The sequence below is a fragment of the Helicoverpa zea genome, chromosome 25 (genome assembly GCF_022581195.2).
Source record: "Helicoverpa zea isolate HzStark_Cry1AcR chromosome 25, ilHelZeax1.1, whole genome shotgun sequence".
Classification (NCBI taxonomy): Eukaryota; Metazoa; Arthropoda; class Insecta; order Lepidoptera; family Noctuidae; genus Helicoverpa; species Helicoverpa zea.
The window spans coordinates 5,132,558-5,153,867 of NC_061476.1; the positions used below are offsets into that span (position 1 = coordinate 5,132,558).

A 21,310-nucleotide genomic window follows, 5' to 3' on the forward strand; every position below is an offset into this window, starting at 1 on the left:
AAAAAAGTTTTACACACAAAAAATAATTGAATTCTCTAAATTCTTAATCGTTCCATTTCAGTCCTTCGAAATTCAAAAGATATCGTTCGGGCAAGATTGGCAATTATAAAAAATGGGCCCAAAATTGTGCTCGATAAAAGGGGGACAGGCCGTTTGTCCCAAAGGACCGTGCACGTACACTTTAGGCAAACTTTCATGTGAAAACAGCATGAAATTGACAATGTTTCAGTGATGTACTACAGAACATGTTAGATTAAATTTATTTTGTACGTACATTTAAATTGTGTAGTTACAGTTTTAGTTGGATTTTAGTGCGAGTACATTTTATATTTTTTGTTTGTTTTAAAATGACAAAGCTTTTGCGAATATAACTAAAATTTTGTCCAAAATATATATTCTTGGTTTAGACCTTCTCTAAACCTGGCTTAACTTGTCCATATTCGGGAGTACCAACATAAGTTTCATCAAAATTGGTTCAGTCATTAAACCATATTTCAGTTGACATTTTAGCAGACATCTTAAAATTTTTATTTCTGCACATCGATGTTGTGTAAAAATAGTACCCTTTCAAAAAAAAAGGTAAGATAAACGACGTAACAAAATATGTACAGTCACAGTGCGTAAAGAAAATCCGTCTCCAGCGCCTGTAAAAGTTTAAATGAAAATTAGACATTTTCATGTAAGTTGTAGCTTGTGTTACCGTATAATAAGATGACTTTTAAACTTTATTCTAACTTAAATTAAGCTTATTTTTTAAATGTTACGCTCGTATCCCGAGGTCGGTTTTTAGGACTTTAAAAAATTTGAAATGTCGTGTTTTTTTTTTAAGCTTATTAATGTGGGAAAGAATCATCATCTACCTAGCCTTTTCCCAACTATGTTGGGGTCGGCTTCCAGTCTAACCGGTTGCAGCTGTTAATGTGGGATAGATATACTGGGTAAAATGTAGCCCCAGTTAGTAGTTTCGAAATGGATTTAACAGTAAAATGTAGCGTTCTTAGTAAAGCCATTCGAGGATGTTTTTATTCGGTACCATTTAATGGTGAATTCTCCAAAATTGATATGAATAAATGTTATTGCTTTTAGTCTTATGTAACATACAATATTGCTGCAAACATTACATAAATTATTGTCAAGAGTTCAAACTTTAAAAACGGTCTATTTTATAAAAACTTTGACATAGATCAAATTAAAATTTGCTTGACACTACATTTTTTAAATACATATTAAGTGACAAGATTAATATTGCAGTTTTTTCGCTAATTCATAGTTTTTTGCTAAGTCTAGGTGTCATTGTTTTTATAGTGCCTAAGCGTTTCTCAGAATTAAAATAACAGTCTTAACATTTTAATCTTCAAATTAGCTTGTTAGGCTGATTGTTAATTTATTCAGAAATCTAGACAAAAATTCTGTCAAAAGAAAGGTCTTTCTTGAACAATCAATAATTTTGAAATCAAAATTCAGGCCCCAATCAACACTGAAATAAAAAACCAAAATTCACCGTGAAACACAAAAATTACATCCTTTAACTATGAGAAAGTCAAAAACAATTATATTAGTTATAAAAGCAATCAAAATATAACCGTTGTTTTATATAACAGTTAAAAAATAACTACAGACCGGCTGCCAAATTTAATTTCATAGTATTTAACGTTGATCGGTTACGGCATTGTGATAGTCGGTTTTTTACAAAGATTTTTACGCATCGGTTCACTGGTATATGTTAAGTGAACCGTGGTTAAGTTATTTTGTATCCCATTGGTTAGTACTTACTTACGCATATACTTGTTACACTTGGGTGCTTAAGATACCGGATTAGATTGAAATATATACCTAGAAAAAAGAAAGAAAGAAAAAATATTTAGTGACACAAGCCATACGTACACATAGAAATAAAAAATATATAGGTAACAAAAGGTTGCGCCAAATAGGACCAGTTTAGCATTATGCCATACAGCTAGTGTCTGACACTGGTTTTTAACTGGACCTATGAGGAGTTGCGGGTGTCGATTGTATGAAATGATTTAACCACATAATTTTATACCTACTTGATATCATATGCCCTGCCTTTTCCCAACTATGTTGGGATCGGCTTCCAGTCTAACCGGATGCAGCTGAGTACCAGTGTTTACCTACTTACTTAGGTATAATATTATAAAATAGTATTGAACCTTGTAACATATTATGATATTGCGATAACTAAAATTGAAAAATGTATACATACGTATTTTCTTTTAAGACGATAACAAAAACAGGCAGGTGATAACCAGAATTTCTATACTTAGTCGGTTAGAATGTCTAACAATTCGACATTTCAATAATATTCTGTAAATCTCAACCGGAATTTCTCCTATTTATAGAACCTTCGGTTAGAATAACGAACGGTAACAATAACTCATGCCATGATACGGATCGATAGGTCGCCGGTTCAAATCTGCGGTAAATTATTGCTGAGGAATCTATTTATAATTTCTATTTAATTAACTGGCGGGATAAATAAGGAAGGAAAATTCAGAGGTATTGGAATTCGAGAAAAGCTAATATACCGATTTGAACAATAAGAAACAGGATTAAAATTCAGTAAGAATATTATATTGCAAACAAATGTATGCGGTGTCCAAAAAATGTGGTAAGGTAATTAAAAAAACGCTGATCTCTCTCTGCTCGTGTCGGATTGAGGTCTCATCGGACTGTGACAGTAGATGAATAGGGAATGCACCTATCGACTGCAAGCAAGCAATACCTCCTATCTGACATTTTTGTTTCAAAAAACCAAAAAACTTGTATCTACCATAAACTACCTTTAGATTCAAAATAAAAACAAAAAACTTTATTAATCAATACTATGCTTAGAAAAAGAAAACTTGGATTTTCAGTATCTCATTATACCTTCCTCGGAATAAGGATTTTATTAAGTTTTATTGTTCCCCTTTAAAATCCACCCGGAGTCAGATAGGAGGTATTGCTTGCTTGCAGTCGCTATGACCCCAACTGGGTGATCTCCTCATATTATTATTTATTTTAAAAACATATTTATGTAAAAATAGTAGATACGCGTCGGCACGGGTTTACACATAGCATAATTGTGTTTGCGCCTAAAGATTGCAATTTTACGGACATTCAAGAAATTTTCGTACGTCATATCTGTTACCTACCTACAGTTGCTATATCCAGTAGATCAGAAGAAATATTTGAGTGCGTCATAATACCGCACACTGTTGGAATCTCGCCTTTACGTTTTCATGGAAACACATGACGTTTATCAACGCACTTGAAATTGATAGATAAGTAGTAGGGTAGATTGAAACTAGAGAATGTTATGGTGATGTGTATGTTTATCTGAGTCGTCTCTGAAGTACTTATCAAGAAGTGGGTGACACCGTAGGAAGCAATTAGTCTCAAATTATTAGAAGTGAGTATAGGTATGGGACTTGAGACTGCGATTCGCAGAATCGACGCCCGTTTGACAGCTGTGTAAACAAACCTTTCAGATTAGATAAGAAACGCACAATTTATATTATTTTAGATATTGTTAATCTGAGTTAGATTCGCCCTAAACGATTTGTAGGCTGTAATGGTAATATATGATTATTCGGGAAACAAAAATTATATGGCAATGGCTCAGACGCATAGAATTGATGTAAGTATACAAAAGTCCCTGGATTTCCTTGGCGTGCGATAGAAAAAAAACATGATCATCACAACATCTTTTCCTGACATTGACTCGGCCAACAACTTTCTGAAATAAAATTATTTATTAGTCGTTATTTTTTTTCGCTTTTTAACATGGGTAACCTATACCCGAAAGTTAGTCAAACATCTGGTATTTTTACAAAACAATACTTTCCCGCGTTAGACCGTGTATCTGGTCCAAACTTTCGGAACCTTCCAAAACGTGACATTTACATATTTCCCTTTTTTTCCATACAGCGACGTATTTACCGACATTTTGGGGTCCCCAAATATATTTTGTAGAAATTGTTATGAAGGCTGGGAGAAAAATGTGAGTTGTTATTTTATAATGGCTAATTGGAATATTTTCTTTTGCATTTTCCTTAACAAATATTTTTGTTAGTTTATTTTATTATACATTTGTTAGTGTAGGTACGTTATAATGATGTAGGCATTCGAAAAAAAAATTTCACCTTCAGTGTATCTAGTAAAAGATAAGTCAATTGGCAATACAAATAAAAATTCATAATTAAAAACATTATTTACCACAAATTACGAGTATTTCACTAGGTAAAAAAATAAGCTGATTTCTATGAAATCCATTTTTACAACTATACCACATTTGTATACTATGATTTGGGGCCCAGTTGAACTCGAAGTCCAGCCCTGACTTTGACCCACTGAAATATTGAAGCTCGGGTTTTTCATGAAAATTGTCTGTTTGTTTCAGGTAAGGCAACACATCTCAAGTAAAGTTTTTGTAAATAATAGCGGTAAGGAAGATGTCGTGAATGGCAGACATGATTAAGGAAGTATTTTCTTAGTTTTTTGCTGGTGGTAAGTTTTTGTACCTACATTGAAGTTAAGGTTGACTGACTGCCAGGTCGTGAGTTCAGAGTTTTTGATCATAAAAAAGTACATCGTATCACCCACATTCTTCAGAATACAGGAAAGAAAGGTTAATATAACCTTTATTTACAAAAACAGCCGGAAATACGTATACTTGAATATATTTTTCATATTTACACAACACTTAAGATCACATATTTCAAGCCCCAGGCCACACTATATTCTCAATCCATTCCACATACTGCGAAACCCTCGTATACACTCCTGGACTCATCTTCCTCCCACAATCTCTTCCAAAAGAGGTCACACCAACAATGGTATGGAGAGGAAAGTTATGAACGCAGTCTACTCTCTCTTCCATTATCTGCATAGGACCCCCTGAATCTCCCTGACACGTATCTCGACCACCATGTTCATAATCACCAGCACAGATCTGATTCTCCGTGATACCATCAGCTAACAACTTCTTCTTGATCAAGAACTTCATGGACCTGTTACAAACTTCACTGGAAATCACATCAACATCAACTTTCATAAGCGTCTGGCTTCCATATGTGGCTACTGATGCGGTCTTACCAAAGCCTATGACTGTTAAGTTGGTTTGACTTATGTTTTCTCCAAGATGTAAGCAAGCAATTCTTATGTCTCTGCTTAAAACGAAACTTGGAGTCGCTCTCATCAGCGCTATGTCATGATACTTAGAAGGTGGCTTATAATTCGGATGGGGAATGATTTCAGCCACCTTTCTCTCTTGGACCAGTTCATCAACTTCGTCGAACTCGAAGGTAGCGGTTCCAATCCTCATGATGCTTGCAGGACCGGCGTCTCGGTCTTCAGTGCAGTGGGCGGCTGTGAGGACCCATTTCTCACTAATCAGACTGCCTCCACACTTCCACGCAGGTGGTTCTGGTGGTGACCTCCGAAATCCAATTAGAACCATATGAGGGTATAGAAGAAAGTCTACTGGTACTCTCACTCTTTGTTTTGGAAACAATATGTTATGACACTCTAACATCAGCTGTCCATAGTTTTTACAGGCTCTGAAAGCCTTTTCACCAACTCCATACCCTTTGAGTAATAATGAAAACAGAATAACCACTCTCACTAGAACATAAATCATTTTAACAGCACTTACTGCTTCATTGTTTTGTAAATAAACATTATGTTGCACTAATTAGCATCCCCCTTTAATTAATGCTTTTCACAACCCCATTTCCGTCTCACAGGACTAATTTCTGAGTCAGAATTTTTATTGGTCCTTTTATTTTCGATAAATTTTTACAAATCTGTTTCATGTTTCATGTATAATATGCTAAGGAGCGCACGCGCACGGCCGTTATCACAGATTAACCACGGCAACTGAGTGCTTTGGGTGTACAGCCGTAATTTTAATCTGACCGTAGCTAATCAATATCCATTGGTAATTGCAATAAAAATGAGCCGATTCCGTTAATTTGTGCCATTATTTTTTCGTTAATTGAAATTTTGATATGAATGGTATGTATTTGTTTATTTAATTATCGAATACAATCGTTATTTTAAGAAGGAAAAATATACTACTGGTATGATATATTTCGATATAACTCGTTACGGGTAGTCAGAAGCATGAAATTCTGACAACCAGTTACCATGGATATCAGTTCGCTCGGGTAACGGTTCGAGGTCAGATAAGCAGTCACTCCATATAAAAACTGTATATACTCAGCTGCGTCTGCTAAGACTGGAAGCCGACCCCAACATAGTTTGAAAAACCGGCCAAGTGCGAGTCGGACTCGTGCACGAAGGGTTCCGTAAATTACAGTTAAATCAACCTATCTCAAAAACTATAAGAGATACTTTGATCAAACCAAAAATCGTTGAAAGAGTTAATTAGCATGCATCACCTCTATTTTTTTTAGAATTTTATACCCCGTAGTTATAAAAATAGAGGGGGGGGGGACATACTTTTTACGACTTTGAGAGCTGATATCTCAAAAACCGTTCACTTTAAGAAAAATGTTTTTTAGAAAACTTTATATCATTTTAAAAGACCTTTCCATTGATACCCCACACGGGTATGTACATCGAAAAAAAAAATTTCATCCCTCAGTTACATGTATGGGGGGCCCCACCCCCAATTCTTTTTTTTACTATTTAGTGTCATATTTTTGTAGCGGTTCATACAACACATATTCCCATCAAATTTCATCACTGTAGTACTTATAGTTTCCGAGTAAATCGGCTGTGACAGACGGACAGACGGACAGACGGACAGACGGACATGACGAAACTATAAGGGTTCCGTTTTTGCCATTTTGGCTACGGAACCCTAAAAAGTGACAATTCAGGAGAATGTCTTTGCAAAAAATTGGAAAAGAAAGCGGAACCTTAAAACAACCTTACAAAAGAAAAGTATACAAATTGATTCAAGTTCTACACACAATTTCTTAGAGAAATTCTTATAAGCCTTGCAGCGATTCTGTATCCAACAGGCTATTTTAATAAGCTTGTAGCAGTTTTTGATTCTAAGAACGGATCTGGGTTTATGTTTTTGATTGAAAAAATATATACGGATTCTAATTTCGCTTTATTTCATGTTATTCTACGAAACACAAATGCGATCGTCTTTTGTCAATCATGTATCTACCTGTTTCCCGGTACTTACACTTTTTGCTTAGTGCTTCATACAGATTTAGACATTTTCATGCAAGCATAGCAGAAAGATATATATTTTTCCCTTCAATATAATAAAATGAGCCACATTCCACCATCTTAATGCTTGCGGTTTGTCAAAACATAGCTACAACGGGTTCAATTTATAACAGTTTTCATACAGTTTACCTACATAGTAAATTAAATTACATATTTCATTGTTGACTGGACATAAAGATTATAGTTATAGAGTAAGTAGTATGACACATTTATTTTTATTTCACTACATAAAAATATATTGTCAGCATACAGTCTTTATTTAACATTACATAGTGCAGGAGTTATTGAGAGTAACATCCACTGTTTTTTTATAGTTAAAAACTCCATTTATTTTTCATTGTATAATAATTTAATTTCGTACCCTAAGTGCCACTCTGTATCAAGGGATTTAAAAACATATGAAGGTATACAGGTACGGATAAAACCAATTAAGATTATTAAATCGAAAATCTATTACTGAGATAAAGAAAACCGGTTACATTTCTGACAAAAAAAAAATGGGAAAGCGATTACGATTTCACCCTTAGGATACGTTTTTGAATTACGCAATATTGTTTCGTTTCTCAAAGAATTGAAACGGACAAATTCGAGCTTGGATCCTTTGGAAGGTTCCGTACCTAAACATTACTGAAAAACACTGTTTATGTTTATGTGATGACTCGCTTCTGCTAGCGGTGTCACCCGCCTCTTCAAACGCAAGAACTTCCCGCATCCGGATAAACGTAAAACGTTATGCCTACAATATATGGTTATGATTTTTACGCTATATATTTGCCAAATATCATAAAAATCAGCCTTTTTTACGGACAGGAGTAACAAAATTACACACACACACACTTGCAAAATGTCAACTTTATAATATTAGTGTTACAAATGACACTGTGATTAGTTTTCACGGTAGCGGTTTCTGTTAGATGGAATATTAATTAAGATATTATGATTCTGTCTATTCTTTACTGAACCCTATCTGAAAAATATAAAATAATTGCAGGATGTCTTATTTTAATCAGCGAAGAATTACACTGATTGTTTTGAATCAGAAATCCGAGCGTAAAACGGAACGCAGGGATAATATTATTGTTATCGTGGGAATCATAAAATGCATGACTAGAATATACAATACTGGATTAGAAGTTTTATTTTAGTTTTAAGAACATAAACTTTACTGTATTTTATAGTTGTTTATTGCTATCTATACATATTTATGATAAAGTTGTCAAATATTTTAAAGTCGTTACCTACATTGTGGATTACGGATATTTTGTGGCAAAGATAGGCAAAAGGATAGCTCACCACCTCCAGGGCGACTGACCATTACCATTCTACAGACTATACCTATGACAAAATATCATCTACATCAGTGCAGCCGTTTTTCCCAAAAGAGCTATCCTTACTTATATAGAAATGGGAAAGTAAGTCTTCCATCTGTGTGACACGTTTTAAAGCCAAAAGTACTACTCAATACTCAATTCTTTATTAGCTACTGAACCGATTTAAATTACACATAGCTTAAGAAATTACATATTCTACATCTATCCGGATGCGCAGAACAGTATGCGTAAAATGCTGAAGAAACAGAACACACTCCTTATATAACTGATACAGATATTTTACACTCGAATATAAAACAAAACACAACCAATACAGACTCCAATATCAGTGGTAATTATACCTCAATCACTTGAACTATGAGGTCCATTTCTCATTTCTCCGAGCCACGGTTAAAAATAAAAAAAATCCTTCTGTATTATCGCACAAGCAATAGAAAGCAGTATAGCAATTTTAATCAATATTCGGTTCATGTTTTCTGTGAGGATATTAAGACCGAATCTATACATATAATAAATCTGTAGAAAAGTAATTTTTGTACATTGAAGAAATTGACAAAAAAAATAGCCAGCATGTTAAAGGATAACTAACAGAACCCATTTCCATCATTTTTGTCATTTTTGTCTGTTTGTCTGTTTGTCTGTTTGTCTGTTTGTCTGTTTATCTGTTTGTTTGTTCGGGATTCACGTAAAATCTACGAATTAAATGCAGACAATGCTTATATACAAAAATTCTACGTAACTTGGGGTATTACTTAGTCTTTGTTTCATCGAAATCGATTCACTCTATCAAAAGATATGATTAATTTTGTGAATTCAAGATGTAAAATATTACGACACGCAATCTATTTGTCAAAACTGTACATTTGAATGTTGTACTTATATTAATTGATCGGCCTATTATTAATCTTTACACAGAAAATCACACCTTTATAAGTAACTTCGGAAGAAAAAAAAATATGAAAATTTTGTTTAGCCAAGGTTAAAGTAGCTCCATCTGTGGTAAATAAAATACATCATCAATTTGTCAAAGGAGCGAGGTGGTAAATGACAATATTACCATACATTCTTTATAGAGGATTATTATTTCAACAGATGGAGTTGTGTATTTTCCGTAATTCACCATATTTTAACACGTAGTGTAATTTTTCGATAGACATTTCAATAGTGTTTGTCAGTTTGCCGTGCCACATCAAAATCCAACTATAATTATTACCTTGATGAAAAGAAAATTAATAGTTCTCAGCCAAATTTAAAACGGTGCCATCTAAATTATTTTTTGAACATTATGTCAAAAATGATGACTTTAGTGGAACAATTAATTATCATTTAAAGTTACAGATGGAGTTCATATCAGGATTTTTTCATAAACATAGTTTAGCTTATCTTCCACTAATGTGGTGGCCTTAAAACAAATTACTTTGAGTGAGTAGTATTAAGTAGACCTTAATTATTTTTTCTGATGCAAAATATGTAAACTTAATCCTAGAAGAAATGAGGATCCATCTCTCGCAAGCGCTGCTAAGCGTGAGGAAGGTAATGTAGGATTCTGTAGCTTTAAAAACAAGCCCAGATACAAAGTGCAGATAAGAAATGGGAGCTCTCTCTATTTAATACCATACACACGTAAAATGCTTTATGCGTCTGAAAACGCATACCAGACGCGCCGCATACCAGAGACATGCTTACTTTCAACTTCTGATCGCAAATACACTGTTCACGATTACGAACAGTCTCAGTAAGACCCGAGCCAAGTCTAAAAACCCTAAAAAACACCTTTTATATAAAACTACGTTTGATGTCATTTAATCACAAAGACAGAATTGTTCTCTGTTGCAAATCCTATCCACCTATATCCTGTCCTAATCCAGAATGCATTGCAAGTGTGCATTGCACAAAAACCAATGGTATCCTATTCGAGAAGTCAAAAGAGTTGACCTGCCAACGTCAGCTTCTGCGCTAAGCAAGTGTTCTTAATAGTACCATCAGAATTAAGGTACCTGGGGGTATTAAGGCCTAGCTAAGGGAAATTTGTAATAAAATGAAAAATGACCGTCATAATCAACAAGTTTTATTGGTAATCAGTCATTTACTTAAATAACTACAAAGTTTAAACAAAAAATAGCATCTTTTGCTTTAAATTAAAAGAATATTTAACTTTTTTTAAAACTCTCTCTGAAGGCTTTATTATACTAAGGGAAGGTAAAAAGGCCTATAGTTAAAACTATCGAAAAATCAACTTAAACTTTGTAAATTGGTATTTTTGATAATAATCATACAAATAAAGTAATAGGAACATAAATGGTCTTGGAATATTAAATAAATTGCCTCTATTCGCATCCACTAGGATACTGAAAGTCATCAGTATCTTCTATCGACAAACCGACACACTGCTCATGATACCACTTGAGGCATTGCGAGCATTGTTTCATTGCCAGTTCACAATGCCCGTTTGGGAGGCGTCGTGGTTCTTAGAACTGAAAACAAACATAAATAAATTAGACATATATACATACCTATACACATACATGCATCCCAAAAATACAACCCTTATTTATAAGTAGTTAAAAAAAATTGAAGTATAATAAGGCCTACAGTCAAATTTTATAGGCCTTAATATCTGCGAACCGCGTGCTTACAAAAAACAAAATAAATACCTATATTTTTTAATACGATAAACCCCTTAATATGGTAAGGTAGGTGCAAGCATACAATAATTAACGAACAGACAGTCAATGCAGGTGATGTATCTGTGATATTACAAAATTTACTTACGTTTTTCTGGAGCCAATTTTTATAATTCCGGCCTCGCGACCACTCCTCAAAAATTTTTCGACGATACTGGCGCCGTGGCCAATGAAAGAGCGCGTTCGTCGCTTCGCAGCGACGTGTACACGCGCTATGCATGTGTGAGTGTAACCTCGAACGTCAACTATTATATTTCGTACGATTTTTGACATTTAGGCCTTATTATCCGACAGGCCTTAATACCCGCGGGTACCTTACATTCATCGTTGAATGAGGTGAATAAATTTTCAGAAACCACAATAACAGTAGGAGCCAAAGAGTATTATCGCTTCATAGAGCTCTGATTGGCCCCAGGTGACCAAGTCAGGTCTGATTTGTTCGTTCATCAGATCTTTGAAAGTGTTTCGGTGGATACTTACTGTCGTCCTGTTTACGTGTGACACAAAATATGGTATATAAACGTCCTCCGCAAGAGCGACATTTTTCCGGTGTGCGGTAGTGACGCACAGTATACAACACTTATGTTTCTTTTGATTTGCTGGCTCCACCAAGAAATGACAAATTGCGAGCGTACATTCTGAAAATCTTGGCAAAACTACAGGTTTCAAGTACGAACACATGAAGTGGACTCTCACAGATACGTACATTTTGCCTATTCGTGAACTAATGCAAACATTTCGGTGGAGTCCCGGCTTAGGCCTCCCCCACATTAGGCGTGCGCGATCCTCGGGCGTGTGAGTAGCGCGGGCGCCGCGCGTGCGTCGTGAGCGCGTTGCGTGAGCGACGCCCGCGCTACTCACACGCCCGAGGATCGCGCACGCTTTATGTGTGGTCAGCCTTACCATGAGTAAGTGAAACTATCCTACCCTATGCGCCTGCTGATGATGATGACTCATTTTATCATCCATCCAGCTATTCCCCAACTATGTTGGTGTTGGCTTCCAGTCACCGAATCTGTTTTAGTACCGATATTTTGCTTGGAGCAACTACCTATCTACAATCCAGTCAACTACACAAGACGATATCCATATTATGGTAAGACTGACAGACTTTCTGGCTTCTGATTAGTCGCAGCAGCTGCAGAAAATGTACAAATGACAGCTTTGTCAGACTCAAAGCATGTAGACATAGATTATAGCTGTTTCCTGTGAAAATTACTTACGCACCATACGTAATAATTTTCCAAATTGGCTGAACAACGTCACAAACTTTACTTCTTTTGTTTAGATAAATGGTCACATCCACAACACAACCTTGATCAATGAATCTATGCGACTGCTAAGTGCTAATCCTAATTATACTGTCACGTGAAAGAATGCACCTACGGGATAAGTAGTATTTTGACGATTCTATATTGCCCACGCAGACGAAGTTGCGGGCAACAGCTAGTCATTTATAAAGTATTAAATTTTAACTGAAGAAATACATCTTGAGGAAACCTGGATTACAATGTCTGAAATCACCAACCCGCATTGAGCGAGCGTGGTGATTAATGCTCAATCCGTCTCCTTTTTTTTTAACGACGTCAAAAATCATCAAATGACCCCTCCCGCTGTGGGTTAGCAGCTCACCACCCACAGACCCACGCCTACGGTGGCCGGGAGTCGTCTCGCGACACGACGTTCCACCGCCTCCTTCTCGAGCATGACTGCTTCGCAGAAGGAGGCGACGGCATCCCATTCCCTCTCGCCCCGGACCATGGCCTGAACCAGGGCCGGACGCGAGAGGTCGCCGCCGCCTAAAGCCTCGACGAGGACCCGGCGGTGCCCTTCCCACCCAGGGCACTCCTGGACTGTGTGGTCCACCGTATCCTCAGGGCTATCCGCACAGTGGTGACACCCGGGCGCCTCCTCACGACCGATTCGATGCAGATACCTCCCGAAACAACCGTGTCCGGTGAGGACCTGCGTCATGCGGTACGTGAGGGCGCCGTGACTCCTCCCGAGCCACTCCTCAAAGAGGGGACTTACCGCCACGATGGTGGCGTGCCCTGCACTGGGTTGCGACAGTCGCTCCCTCCAGGCCACCATGACATCCTGCCGGAGCTCTGCCCGCTGCGCGACAACTTGCCGCGGCAACGGGGTGAGAGGAGGCCTGTGCCCAGCAGTGGGACGATAAAAATGGCTGATGATGTGATTTTTAACCCATAATTCGAAGCAATTACTGTAGCTTACCTATAAATAAATATATAGGTGCGAAATTTCATCTCGATCGGATTAGTCGTTTTTTACCGCGAAACAAAAATAATCAATACACGTTACATTAGCGTCCAATTTATTAGTAAGGATTTCGAATATTTATTTTTTTCTTTACTTAATAAGTCTTTACTGATACAAACTAAAATATACAATATAGAAGTAAGTTATAAGACAGTTCAGGCCTGAATAAAGCTTTTATGGCCTATAGGGTCTAAATTTAAACCTTCTTGAATAAATAACCCATTATACAGTCTATCCTTGTCCTAAGTACTAGGCTCTCACCTCACCTAATATTAGTTCTAAAATTATATTTGTATTCAAACCTCCGTTTTGTCTAGACTAAAGTCTATCCCTACTAATATTATAAATGCGAAAGTAACTCTGTCTGTCTGTCTGTCTGTTACGCTTTCACGTCTAAACTACTGAACTGATTTTAATAAAATTTGGTACAGAGATAGAGTTGACCTTGAGAAAGAAAATAGGATAGTTTTTATCCTGGACTTTTGAAGAGTTCTCTTGGAAACGCGATATAACCGAACTCCACGTGGGCGAAACCGCGGACGGAAGCTAGTTGGCAATATTTCAATTATTATTACAAGCAAATTATAAATCTTCATTGCAAAGGGAAATTGGTGCTGATACCAATTTGGTTTTGGGTCCAATTTGATATTCAATTAGTCCCGAATACATTAGTAGGTCGATAACATTGAATACGTTAGTGAATTGAACACTCACACAAATTGTTTTAGATCGGCTATTTGAATTATTTGTTTTGATTTCCATATCGTCAAGGTTTGACGGAGTGATTCAGAAGTCATTAGGACAGTCAAATGTAGCGTTATTGAGGTTAGTTGGTCATGTAGTATCAATAGCTTTACACGCTCTTTAGGGATTGTTCTTATATTCGAAATTCCCAAAGTCTGCTGTCACAATTTGTAGTACCTATGAGAAAATTACCTATTGACATTAATAAACTTAAACAATTTAGGTAATTACAATCATCACCAAAATTATATAAGTTTGTAATTAATCTTAAAGTTAATTACGTTTACTCTAAAGCAATATTAAGCGACACATAAATACAGGTCCTTGATTGAATCTAAACAAAAGACAGTTATGAATAATCAGTATAATCTGATTTAATAACCTATTCAAATTCGAGACACTAAATTGAGATTTCAATTACGATTAAACCGTACCTGGGACGTTTAGGTAATATACATATAACTTGATACAACTCGTAAATATACACAGGATAGGAATAAACTATTGCCGGGACCCGATATTCGTTCGTAACAGTCTGGTACGCCCATATGTGTCTTGATTGCTCTCGGCACAATGCTTTGTTGCAAGGATGTTCGAAGATATTGCAGTTTTAACTTTTGTTACTTTTCTTTTGAAATTTAAAAGGAAATCACGAAAGAAGTACATATTTTTAAAGGTACAGATTTTTTTTAAAGATCTGTCTAAGTTATGTTAACATAATCTTATCTTGACATGTTTATGCCTTTTATAGTCTCCTAAATTACCCATTTTATATAGGACCAACCTTCGTTAATGGTATTCAAAAGGGTCACAACCTTGACCTGATTCCATTCATCATATCCCTTACCACAAAACTGACGTACTTATTGGAAGAAACATTCATATTTAAGCATTCATTTGTCCAGGTTCAAGTACTGCAAATCTTCAATCAAAGACAGGGAAAGCTGAATCAGCAAATTCAGTTCAACCCGGAGCGTCCTCAAGAATCTTTAAAAACATTCTTCGACAAAAGCCACTTTAAAAGGCGCTTCTATAGAGCCGTGTCCAATCTTTTCATCCATTCGGGTAGCTGTGGATTCTTTCCTTTTGGATGTTTGCCCTATTGTACTGGCCGACGGCAAATACTGCCTTGGAATGGGAAAAAGTAGTGCGTTGGAGTTCACGGCGATCTAAAGGGGTGAATTAAAAGTGGAGTATGGGTATTCCTGCTTCTTGCCTTTGTTCGGAAACTGCGGCGGAGCCAAGAGGTGGTTTTTGATGTTTGAATTTGGTCCTTTGTGTCGAATTTTGGCATGTGAGGCGGCTTTGATTTGTGCAGGAGTATGACCGATTTTTGGTCGGAAAATGCTTTGTTGGGAGACAGTGAAGTCGTTTACAAAGCTCGGCAAGATAAACGATCGTTTGTTCGGCAAGAGAGAGGTATCCTAAATTCTAAAGTCACGTTCCCAAAATAATTTTAGTGCAAAACAAATCAAATTGATGAACGATGGGTATCCAAAGAATTTAATCATCAATTCAACCCTTCTAAAATCCCTTTTTTGACCCAAAATATTTCGTTACGACCCGACAAATCATAAGCCAGCCTACTTCATTAAGGTAAAAATCCGATATAAATTGGAGTGCACATAATGAAAACCAATCAATTCTGAACAGCTAAGGTTATTGAAGTAATTGGGATTAAAGGACAATGCTATTCTTTGTATGGAAGTTGGGCTCAAGAGTTACCCACAGTAGCTGCATAGTGTATTATGTTCCATAGGCTTATAATAGGTCCCAGACCGAAATATTTCGAAATCTATCCCAGGAGTCCTGAGAAAAACTGGTTTGACTCTTATTCAATATACGAAAAATATGCTTACAAACTCTTAACTATTCCACTTTTATTACCTTAATTGAAATGCATTATAATATTAATCGACAAATACGAGGTGTTGAACGAGATTTTTTTTTTACCGACTTCAAAAAATGGAGGAGTTTTTCAGTTCGTTTGTATTCTTTTTACGTTTGTACGTGCATAACTCCGTCGTTTACCAACCGATTTAAACAATCATTTTATTGTTTGAAAGGATTTACTTTCCAAATGGTTCCTTTGTTATTGGGTCCAGGGTCTGGTGATAGAAACATTAAAACAATAGGGAACTGTCGGAAATTGTAAGCACACATTGAATAAAAACTTGTCATTCGGGTATATATTTTCGACACCACAAAACTGTGGAGGACCTGACGATGGAGACGACAGTGAGACGAGGGAACTCCTCAACGGTATCTATTTACTACCTCGTGTTCGAGCTTATTTTATTCGTCTTGATAAGATTTTTCCATTGCCATTACGAATATTAATTGCATGACGCTACACGAATTTAGGACTGATTGTGGTAGATAGAGAATGAAAAGCAAGAGAAACAACAATTACCTTTAAACGTCTATTTCTGTTTTTTTATCCTGTTAACAGTGAAACCACTAACTACCTGAATGTTATTTCAAGAAAAGAGGTTGTAAGGTTTGTTGATGCTTAAAACGGCTTGCTAACAATGGCTGGCTAACATTAGAACCGGTTTTTTCTCGGGACCTCTGGGATCGATTTCTAAAATATTTGGATTTCGTATTAACAGTGAAGTAAAGAACCTATTCTAACCATTCCCACTACTGGGCAAATGGCTTGGGCTTTATAAAGTGACTGTTCAAGTTTAACATTAGAACCGGTTTTTCTCGGGACCTCTGGGACCGATTTCTAAAATATTTTGATTTCGTATTAACAGTGAAGTAAAGAACCTATTCTAACCATTCCCACTACTGGGCAAATGGCTTGGGCTTTATAAATTGACTGTTCAAGTTTAACATTAGAACCGGTTTTTCTCGGGACCTCTGGGACCGATTTCTAAAATATTTTGATTTCGTATTAACAGTGAAGTAAAGAACCTATTCTAACCATTCCCACTACTGGGCAAACGGCTTGGGCTTTATAAATTGACTGATCAAGTTTAACATTAGAACCGGTTTTTCTCGGGACCTCTGGGACCGATTTCCAAAATATTTGGATTTCGTGTTAACAGTGTAGTAAAGAACCTATTTCGACCACTTTCACTACTGGGCAAAACGCTTAGGCTTTGTTAAGAGACTATCTATGGAGAACATTTGAACCGGTTTTTCTCGGGACCTCTGGGACCGATTTCAAAAACATTTGGATTCCGCGTTAAGAGTGAAGTAAGGAACCTATTTTAACAATATCCACTACTGGGCAAATGGCTTGGGCTTTATAAAGTGACTGTTCAAGCTTAACATTAGAACCGGTTTTTCTCGGGACCTCTGGGACCGATTTCAAAAATATTTGGATTTCGTGTTCAGAGTGCACTATGGAACCAGCTGGAACTACTCCCACTGCTGGGCAAACTTTGAGCCCAGACCCTGGCATTGTCCTTTAATCAGCGTGTCTTATACAGATGTGTTATAGATATGTTTGTAAGATCCTGATATGATCGTATTAAAATTAATGATTTTGCTGTCTACTATTTCATCGATATTGTTTAATTAATAACTGACAATGTTACAGAGGGAAGTCGTACGTCTTATTTCAATGATAAATCCTGATATTTTCCCTTTTGTGAAAATCTTTAAGATCTTATATATTTGTACTCTTAATACTCTTATACTATATATTTGATATTATTACGGTCGGAAGATTGGAAGACTGATAATATTCAGTCTACTGCTTTCGATGGCTGGTTACCAAGAAGTGACATTTCATCGAAACTAATATATCCCGACGTATGAATTACCACTGCCTATAAGACAAAAGGTTACTTCAATAAATTATTTGTCTAGACTTAGTTATCTGACGTCATACAAAGACGGACTATAAATAGTTACTTTATAGTGTCAAGTAACACTTAAAATACTTAATGTAGAGCTCATTTTAACCCTTGTAGAACCCCAGTTAAGTGCTAACATTTTTTGGATGTTCCACCCATATTTGCCTAGACCTAGTTACATTTAACCCCACTCAGTAATTCACGACAGTCTTATTTGTCAAGTAATTCCAGCAAGAGCTACTATTTACACGAACCTTTTTCGACAAATAGGGTCTTACGAATTCCTGCCGTTAATATGGCCTGCCTGCGAAAATTTTGGGGGCTTTCGGGGTTCCTAAGTGTACGTATCAGGTATCCAGGGCATCGGAGGGGATGTAAGCATGCTAGTGTATTAGGCTCGAAGCCAACACTGCACAATTACGAAGCTAATGGTTTCGGTGTATCGTCGGCAGATAAGCCCAATGGCGCCCAAATGGGACCGACGATAATAAGTTTTGAAGTACATGGTCCCGTGTATTAAAGGTTACTGTGATATAGTGGGGGATAATAGGGTTTGTTATTAAGATGTTTATTTTTTGTTGGAAGGTGTTTTTGCTTGATTTAATTATTGAGACCAAAACGTGTTATTTCACACGTAATGTGTCAATGTCAGTTTGAATGATTATTACCTACTTAAAGAGTGGTACTTAACTATGCCTTTCATTTGTATCAAACCATAAGTTGACGTGCTAAGACGTAATAAGAACATTTTAAGGGACTTCAAAGACATTTTAAGACGTTTTTACCTGTAAAAATCACGGGCTGCAAAACGATGATAGCTTTCTTATGATTGGTTTGACATTCACGAAAGTATGTAGGGAGGCGCAGATGACTGTATTGGAAAAATAGTCCTTATAAATAAGGGTGTAAGACATAATTTTGCTAAAATGCCAATAGCAAAAAAATCTGACGAAACTTGAATATTATGCAAAGGAAGGTCCCAAACAAATCTCTTGTCAATTTCCCAGCAATTTCAAACTGTCTACCGTCTTATAATTTAATTTTTTTTTCTCACCTAGTCGCCATGTTTTTTTGCGAATCCAATAACTCGCGTGAACGACTCGTAAGAATGAATCGGCTGTCTATGAACTTGTCAAATATTCAGTAAGTAGGGGGGAGAAAGGAGAGGGGAGTGGTAAAGTAGGCCAAGATCAATGCGAGCTGTGATTTGTTGACACTGATCTGCAAAAGTTTTAATATATGAATTCGTCGGTATTTTTCTTTGGATTTCTTTAGTTGTGAAATTATTATTATTTTTCTACGACACTTGGTTTTCTTTCACCTAATCTTAGTTGAAGCTAGGTAACAGAATTCAATATCGATTGCGTTTTTTATTCTAAGCTGAACAAAAAAAAAACAATTAAAATTCGAGTTTTTCTTGCTTACTCTACATGAAGTATTTCGGTGGCGTACATACAGTTTATTTTGTATGCGATACATTCTATTTTATATGGTTCCTTTTGCTATGAATTTATTTATTTTTTTTGGCAATTTGTTATTCAATACATAGTGAGCTTACTAATGTTCTTATTAATACTTTAGAATGCTTTAGATATACTTAAGACCGATATTAGAAAAATTTACTACGCCTAAAAGAAGTACCTAGTTAGAGAAAGCCTGGTTAATTTTTTCCGAGATTTAATTACTGTCTTATACTTTATATCGTGGCTAAGTCCTATAAGTCGATCGAGCATAAAGAAAAGCAACACTTGGCGTGGTCCGTTCATTGATGGGTGACCATCTTGGCATGACGACTTTCTCCGTCATTCGAAAGGCACGTTACATTTTTGATAGTCGTTACCGGTAATCAGAACCCAGAAAATTACAACTAAGTAGTCTTACCTATTTTTTCCTTGTATATTTTTCACAATGATCCTACCTACACAATGATTACACAATCCTTGCTGATTTTGCGTGGGAATGCTCGCAGAATTCAGGACATTACAAATCGATAGTGTATAAATAGAAAGGCGTTAATTGTCAACAATCCACTTAATTAGTTGTTGGAGCTTTTATTCATGTTGTGTTACGACTGTTTTTATGTCATTGGCAATGAAATTGGCTTCAATTAGAATGGATATTACCTTCCTAAATTTTCACTATATACATGTAAGGATCGGGAAGTGTGGAAGCGAGATGGGGAGGCCTTTGCACAGCAGTGGGACAGTATAGGATAGTAATAATAATAAACATGTTGTAAACCAACTTGTCATGACAAGTTCTTCCGTGTTTCAGAAGGCACGATAAATTGGTTGGTCCCGGCTGTCATCTTTGGCAGCCATCAGTCTTTTGATTGCCCAGGTAACTGAGTTGAGGAGGCCAGAAGGCAGTCGCTCGATGTGATACACTGATACTCAGCTGCATCCCGTTAGACTGGAAGCTGACCCATATAGTTGGGAAAAGGCTAGGCAGATGATGTTGTAAACCAAACTAGCTACCACAAGCGGCTTTACAAGCGTGGTATGTTGATAAAAAAGCCTGTGTCAGCTATTTCCATAAAATAAAACATGAAACTTGGTCAACCTATCAGAACGTGAAGAAGTATTAAACATGAATATACATAGTATGTACACAGTCAAAAAGTTTCTCTTTTACAATGTTAGTACCTTTTCATGTTAGTTTATGTCCTTAGCCGTGTCTGTCTGTTTGTTTGCACTTTTCAGTTACTACAAGTAGTACAAAAACAGCCAGTCATTCCTCGTATTTACGAGTAAAATTATAAATGTGACAAAGTTATTGGTCAGGTTTTTAAAGAATCTTTCCGTATTTCCTCTTTAAGGATAGAAATCTTTAGACTATTTATCGAGGAAAGCTAAAGATACATATTGTCTGTATACACTGAATAGTACCTACTGAACATAAGTGTAACCACAGACAAGCAGCTACTAAAAAAACCACTACACAAACCACAGAAAAAAAATGGAACAGTCACACAAAAATAGCATTCAAATATCAGCGAAAAGTGTCGCATCCAGCAACGCTTCCACACTATTGCATTACCAATTGCAAATCACAAGCACCATTTAACTACTGATAACACTGACGTATCTATTTAGTTAAATGCTCATGATTAATTCATAGCGATCGAGCGAAGCCGACGGCAACAGTATGTATTATTGAACGCGTGAGAACCAACGGACGGATTGCGAACGTTATGTAATATTCATAGGGACTCTATAGTTAATAACGTTTTTGCTACTGGTTTTTCCGT

The 21,310-nt window shown here is 36.3% G+C and overlaps 2 protein-coding genes across 3 annotated transcripts in view; one reads left to right on the top strand and one right to left on the bottom strand.

Moving 5' to 3' along the window:
- LOC124642762 overlaps window positions 1-21,310 on the top strand; it is a 662,223-nt gene that overhangs the window by 485,619 nt on the left and 155,294 nt on the right. The gene's annotated exons all lie outside the window — the stretch shown is intronic.
- Window positions 4,667-5,851, bottom strand: LOC124642767 (serine protease snake-like). Its single transcript, XM_047181405.1, has one exon. It carries the CDS (start codon window positions 5,639-5,641, stop codon window positions 4,721-4,723), a length of 921 nt encoding a protein of 306 aa, XP_047037361.1. The 5' UTR covers window positions 5,642-5,851; the 3' UTR covers window positions 4,667-4,720.

Excerpts from the sequence above, each read along its gene's own strand:
- LOC124642767 (XM_047181405.1), bottom strand. The coding sequence starts at position 5,641 with ATGATTTATGTTCTAGTGAGAGTGGTTATTCTGTTTTCATTATTACTC.